Source organism: Mirounga angustirostris, unplaced genomic scaffold (assembly GCF_029215605.1).
Source record: "Mirounga angustirostris isolate CCGP_5_RB_7025 unplaced genomic scaffold, mMirAng1.0.hap1 SCAF_2, whole genome shotgun sequence".
In the NCBI taxonomy this organism is placed as follows: domain Eukaryota; kingdom Metazoa; phylum Chordata; class Mammalia; order Carnivora; family Phocidae; genus Mirounga; species Mirounga angustirostris.
Window position 1 is genome coordinate 82,318,171 of NW_026991710.1, and position 7,121 is coordinate 82,325,291.

A 7,121-nucleotide genomic window follows, 5' to 3' on the forward strand; every position below is an offset into this window, starting at 1 on the left:
GATCACAAATCCAAGTATACCGTATACACAGATGTCAAAAGAAAATGCAGTCTATGTTCTCTTATTTTTTAAATTTTTAAAAAAAATTTTATTTATTTGAGAGAGAGAGAGAGCGTGAGCGGGGGTGGGGGTGCAGAGAAAGAGGGAGAAGCAGGCTCCCCCTGAACAGGGAGCCCTACGTGGCGCTCGATCCCAACCTGAGCCAAAGGCAGACCCTTAACCAACTGAGCCACTCAGGCACCCCACGTTCTCTCTTACTTATTTAATCTTTCTTGTAAGTACCTAATCTATACTAAGTAGGAAAGTGGAACAATTTATTCTAATCCAATAATTTTCATTTAATCCAATAGTTTAAGTCTTTAGGCAACCTGGTGTGTTTTTGGTCTAAATTTTGGTATTTTGGTTTCCTTCTTTTCAACCTGTTTTTCTCCCACATGGTGTCTGCGTGGATTGGAGAGGGGTATCCTGTGGTGAAGGGAAAGAGACAGTCCCTGAGATTTAGTTTCAAGGCTGTGTACTGTCCTCCGGTCCCTGTGGAAATGCCTCTTGTTTACCCATGACCACTCTTCCCTGTTATCCTTAGAGGCTGAGGTTGTTGTTGACTCTACAAATCAGGGTGAGGGCTAAGTAGCTTTTTGGTTATGGCCATAAGCTCTCTGTGACATCCATTCAGTCCCTGGAACACTGCCATCGCCACACTGATTCCCTAGGGACCCAAATGAGCTTCCTTTTGTGCGCCGCCTTGGGGTCAGGTGGGAACATCCATGTTAGGACAATTCAGTTAAGATCCTTCTACTGCCCAATCTTACTGTGCTACAATTTTTACTCTTACTACCACTCCTTCCCTCATGTGAAATAAGATGAGGTCTTCATGATTCAGGCATTCTCCGAAAACAAATATGCTTCTCCTGTCCAGAGCTTTGCTTCTGAGATAGGAGAGCAGGACCCACATGTCTCATCTACTTGGCTTGCTTTTCTTCAGCCAGGCTAGAGGGACAGGCTTTCCAACCTTCTTTACGTCATACCCTGGGTTTTGTCGTCAGAGACACCAGTCCTGGCTCTCTGTATGCCTCAAGTGGTGCTTTGTGATTTAGACTTCTCTCTGTCTCCTGACGGTCTGCCCTTCAAGTCCGCTCTCTCCCCTCAAGAGGTCTAGAAAGTCAGCTCTGAGATTCAAAGCTGATCAATCATGTCTTTGAGGCTATTTCCTCTCCTACAGCAATCAATCAGGGCTCAAATTGCTGAAGAAAAGCTGAAAGGACTTCAAAGGGGAAATTAAGAACATTGTTTTAATATTTACAAAATAATGTCCACTGTGTTACATTAATTTACCAATGTTTGTTTAACTACAAAACCCATACGTTCCCCCCTGCACCATATTTAGCAGTGGACAAACTTGTGGTCTTTCAAGGCAAGACAGAAGAAAATCAGAAATCAGAGGATTAAAGAGATTTGAAGTCGTTGGAATTTAGACACGAGGAGTGCGATTGAGATTCTCTGAGAGCGGTTGAGCCAAGGGTTACTGCTGTAGAAATGGAAGTATTCCTGAGCATTTTCTGATGTTGCTTCAAAGCATAAATATCTCCATTTTAAAGGATTATTAGTGAAAGGACTACTTGCAATCCAACACATATCGGTCTTACCCAATGGTATATACAGAATATACAGAATAATTAGGATATAATTTAGAATGTTGCCAGGTAGAATTTCTTTAAAATTTCAACATTTGCTTTGAGACCACTTTAAATGAACTAGGCTGCTGGAGTCAGTCTGTCTGGAGTTGAGCCCTAGACCGTATTCCAAGGGCACATGAGAACTTCAGTTTTCTGATCTATTAAATGAGGATTATAGCAGTCAACATTTATTGAATGTTTTTGTATGCCAGACACACTTCTAAGCATGGGCACATTAACTTACGTAATCAGTAAATAACCTCAGGACATATTATTAGAATCTGTTTGCAGATGACAAAACTGGGTCTCTAAGAGATTAAAAGACTTGTGCACGATCATATATAGTTAGCTAGAGGTGAAGGTGGGGTTAGAGCCTGGGCAGTGTGACTCAAGATCTGAATGATAATAGCTAGCACCCTTGGACATACTCTATGCCAGGCACTGATCTAAGAACCCCATATTCCCTGGGATAGGAACTACCTTTATCCATTTTACTGATTAGAAAACTGAGCACAGAGAGGTTAAGTATCTTGATCAAGCTGTCATGGCCATTAAGTATGGAGCCAGGTCCACCCAGTCTGGCTTCAGTTTGTGCTCTCAATCTCCATGCTATACTGTCCCCACTCCTAACTGAGATGTTTTAGCTCTTACTCTGACAACTGTGTGCCAAAACTTTAATGTTCTGCTCACTGTTATTTCCTTGGGTATTTTATTTTATTTTTTATTTTTTATTCTTTTGGGCATACGAAAATTTATTATTGTCACTTGTTCACCATCCAAACTTATGCTCTTGGGCCTTCCTTCTTGCCTTCATATAAGGCCAAAAGAGAGACACTGGCTATTTTGACAACCTTAAGGTGAACTCCAGGAAGGTCACTGACAGCATGACCTTTGTGACCAAATCCGGTGACCAGAACTTCATCATTTTCCTCAATAAAATTCAAACAACCATCATTGGGTACGAAGGCTGTGCCCAAACGGGCTTTCTTGTACTGTTTATCATGCCACTTCTGATCTCATCAGTGGCTCCGGAGCTCCCTGGAAGTAGGAAGACCGCGACACTTGTCCATCCCTCCCAGCACCACCGGCCAGAGCAAAAAAGAGAAGCAGTGCAGGAAGGAGCCACCTATTTCCTTAAATATTTTTAAAACATGGCTTCTGTTCTGAATGCATTTTGCTTCTGCTAAGGGGTTAAGAGACAGGTTTCAGAATCGGAACGTAAGTTCAAAACCAATTCTCTTGGCTCTTCGACCACTAGTAAATTGTTTAACTGCGTTAAACCTCCATTCCCTCATTTGAATGGAGATAGCAATTTCTCCCCTGTAGGACTGCCTGGTGATTGAGTTGAGCAGCGAAAGGCAAAGCCTCCAAAACAGCACTTGCCCTCTAAGGCACTCTGCTTGCGCTACGTATTTCTATCACACTATTATTATCCTAATAATTTTAAGAAAGTGTACTTTCGTCTCTTGACTTGAAGTCATAAACAGGTGGTCATTACGTTTCTAAGTCCCTTTTCTTTTGTATGAGTGAATCTTGTTCTTTTTTCTTCCCATTTTCCAATAGTGTTAGTAGCAGCAGAAAGGGGGGTTTGTGGTGCAGCGTTAGGCTGATGCAGATACACGTTTCAGGGGGAATAATGCCTTATCGCTGTGGGTACAAGGGCAGCAGATTTGACAGAGTGACTAGGGGAAAAGGAGACTCAAGTGGAATTTTAAACCAATAAAAAGGGGAAAGGCAAGAGTAAAGAAACAGATTTCAAAACTGGTGTGAATGTAAGAGCAAACAGAATCAGAACAATGAGAACTGCCTTGACTTTTGCAAGCCAACTTTTGAAATGATAAAAAGATTGAATCTTAGAGTTTGAGAGGATCTGATAAGCTCAAGGGAGTCCAGCGCCCACTGCGGGAATCTCATCCACAGCCTCTCTGCTGCACGCCCCCCTCAGCCTGTCTTGCTGAAGAGAAGTGTCTCCCGTCTTTGTGACGCATCCTGAGGCAGTGCCGGGGGCTACAAGGTACTCTGTTGGTCTGAAGGAGATGCCCTTTCACAAAATCTACCCTTCTCAGAAAGATCACATAACTGTTCTTACTTCTTGAGAGTCCTTCAAATATTCAGAGACAGTCCTTCAAATTAAACAACCTTTCTCTTAACTGATCACTCTGGGTTGCCAGTGTTTCCCTCAGAATGTAGAGCACAGAACAGACCTGATTAACAAGTACTTTTTCATGCAGATTGTTGTCAAACCAGATCTGTCCCCTACTGCCATGAAGATTTATTTTTAACCTAAAAGAAGATTTTATGAATACCTGAATGAGGATTTGAACGGAGACCCGTATGATTTCAAAGATAGGCTATCCCTAGCACCATATTATTCCACTATAACAGACATTCTATGCACAGGAAACTGATTTTTTCCAAATACCCCATGTTCCTCACCATAATTATCCACACATGATCACTTCCGCCTGTAATGCTTTTACACATTTTTGTCCTGGTAAATTTTAACTCAACTGTCTATATGCAGGACTCTACCTTTTGCTCTCTAGGCTCCCTGACACCCTAAGACGTTCTTACTTCCCCAGACGATACTACAGACCTCATACACATCTACAGAGAAGAAAGTGACCACAAGGGTCCAGGTTATTGTCATTTTTAAGTCTGCTTGATTTACTTAAAAAAATTTAAACCCACAGAGGACTGACCATGTCAGTCATGTCTTTGAACCAAAGATATTTGAGCCAAATATTCTTGCAGAATTTGTTCATTTAAAATGGAGCTGGAACTATTTCAGGTACAGATGGCTAGTTTTCCATAGAATTCAATTTTATTTTTTAAATAATAGAAACAACATAGGTTGCCTTTGGTGTTTGGTGCTTCTGGACATTTTTAAGCAAAAAAACATTTTAGAAGTTTTTCACTTTTTTTTTTTTTTAAGATTTTATTTATTTATTTGAGACAGAGAGAATGAGATACAGAGAGCATGAGAGGGAAGAGGGTCAGAGGGAGAAGCAGACTCCCTGCCGAGCAGGGAGCCCGATGTGGGACTCAATTCCGGGACTCCAGGATCATGACCTGAGCCGAAGGCAGTCGCTCAACCAACTGAGCCACCCAGGTGCCCTAGAAGTTTTTCACTTTTTAAAAGATTAGGGAGCTTGCTTTCCATCAAGTCATATTTTATTATTTATTTTCTCACTGTAATTAATCACAGAGATGAGTATTTTACTTAATAATATTTAGCAGACACATTTACCAAGGCTAACTAACATTTCTGCTGAGAACTTCCCTGAGGATTTTCTCGTTTCTGAGTTTTGAGGACAGTAGCACTGCATGATACCTAATGACCAAGAGGATTAATTTACATTATATTTAGAAACATAACCTCCCACATGTTACTACATTCAAGTGCTAGCCAACAGTTTTAGCTTTTGCAAAGACAGCTTTATTTTCTTTACCTAACGTGCAGAAACACTACCTAGGTATCTTGTTTGGTTTGGTTTGGTTTGGTTTGGTTATTATGATTATTTTTTAAATCATCATTTTATTTTGAACAATGCTACCGTGATTCTGTTTTTTCCTATTTATGATAATAGCACGACCTGCCTTAACACACTGATTAAACTCTCTGCTTTTCACGCTTTATTTTCTCAAGAATATAAATTGATAAAATCTGCGAAGTGCAAGGAAAACGTCTTGATGTAGTTAAACATCAGAAAATTCAATATATTTACTCAGAGCATGTATTGATGTAACGTGATGCAAGTCATGTAAAAATAGATAGTTGTAGCAGTTTACTCTTCAGCACCCATTTATCAGTCATAGGAGAGCATCCAAAAGTTCTGTTGAAGTACTTGAATTTCCTGTCCTTATTCTTAACTTCGCTTTGAAATTTGAGAAAGAGCAGTCTTGCAGCTGCCGTCCAAAGCGCTACCAAGGAAGACATATGTTTAAATCAAAGAATGGTGCTAGATTCTTATTGAGAAGGACACACAGGGCCTGGTAACCTCATGAAGAGTTAATGACAACAAAGCACGGAGATCGTTGAGTGACGTTTAGACTCAGGAAATTAGAGAATCAGAGAATCGTAATGACCGAAGGGGACCTCTCTCCACATTTATTAAGATCATTTGAGGTGGTAACTCAAACGCCCTCCAGGTCGGTGACATAAACTAGCGATGCGCCAGGTGGGGACGCGGGCCCGCTGTATCACACCTTCCCGTCTAAGGGAAGAGCGGTCCATTCAGGGAACGTGGGCTGCTACTCTAAGGGAATGCGGTCTTTGCTGCACATCGTGGGATTCTTCCAGAAAAGACAGAAATGTCCATTTTAACGTGAAAGCTTCTGGGCCACTTTGCACAACTGTACAAACTGTGAAAGTACACACACATACGCAGCAGCAAACACTATGCCTATTTGTGAACCAAACAAAATATTGCACAAGCGTTAAATCTGACCCACTGGTAGGCAGTTTGCCACTTCTGGCTTACACTGTTAGAAAGTTTTTTTGTTATTATTGAAATGAGATCTGTTTTTCAGTAGCTTTGATTCCGTGGTTCTTAAGGTCATGTCGAACAAATGTAATTTTTACACACACGCACACACACACACACGCACACACACACACCAGTGTTTCAAATATTTGAAGCCGGTTATATTTCTTTTCTTAAATTTAGGGTCTAGAGAGCCAGTCAAAGAAATACATTGTTAGTCTCTTCTGAATGAATGGTAATGAACGTAGGCTGAGTCCTAGTGCTCACTTCTTCCCCATCTGAATGGTAACAGTTACTTTAATAATTCATTCTAGGGGTGCCTGGGTGGCTCAGTTGGTTAAGCGACTGCCTTCGGCTCAGGTCATGATCCTGGAGTCCCGGGATCGAGTCCCACGTCAGGCTCCCTGCTCAGCAGGAAGTCTGCTTCTACCTCTGACCCTCCCCCCTCTCATGCTCTCTCTCTATCATTCTCTCTCTCTCTCAATAATAAATAAATAAAAATCTTAAAAAAAATAATTCATTCTAGAATTTTGCCTTAAATCAAAGTCAAGACAGCTGGTCTGTTGCTGGGAGACTCTGTCAATCTCTGGTCTACTCAGTGAAGAGTTCTAAAGGTCTGCCACCTGTGGGCTCCTTCCTGCCAAGTCCTTGAACCCATGAGAACATAGCTGGCAGGGTATTCGGTGAGGGGGATCCTAAAATAGTCTGTTGTGTTCGCACCTGGTGTTGAGGGAACTTGGAGGGAATTGAGACCCTTGGTGACTTTATGAGCTTTAGACTATATCCTCTCTCACTAATTCCCTCTGTGTGTGTGGCCGGTATCTATTAGGCTGCAAGGACATGCTTAAAAACAAGTAATAAAGACTACTAAGTTTGTGGTGTGCACAGTTCTCTCTATACATTAAGTCATTAAATCCTCATAGTAACTCTATGAGGTGTTAGTCTTGCTTTTAATGACAAG

The 7,121-nt window shown here is 41.3% G+C and overlaps 1 protein-coding gene across 1 annotated transcript; it reads right to left on the minus strand.

Annotated features, from left to right (window-relative positions):
- Positions 1-2,455: 2,455 nt before the first annotated feature.
- On the minus strand, positions 2,456-2,791 carry LOC123847576 (small ribosomal subunit protein uS12-like). Its single transcript, XM_045879406.2, is given in 1 exon segment — positions 2,456-2,791. A coding segment is annotated over 1 exon segment (288 nt). The 5' UTR covers positions 2,744-2,791.
- Positions 2,792-7,121: the final 4,330 nt, after the last annotated feature.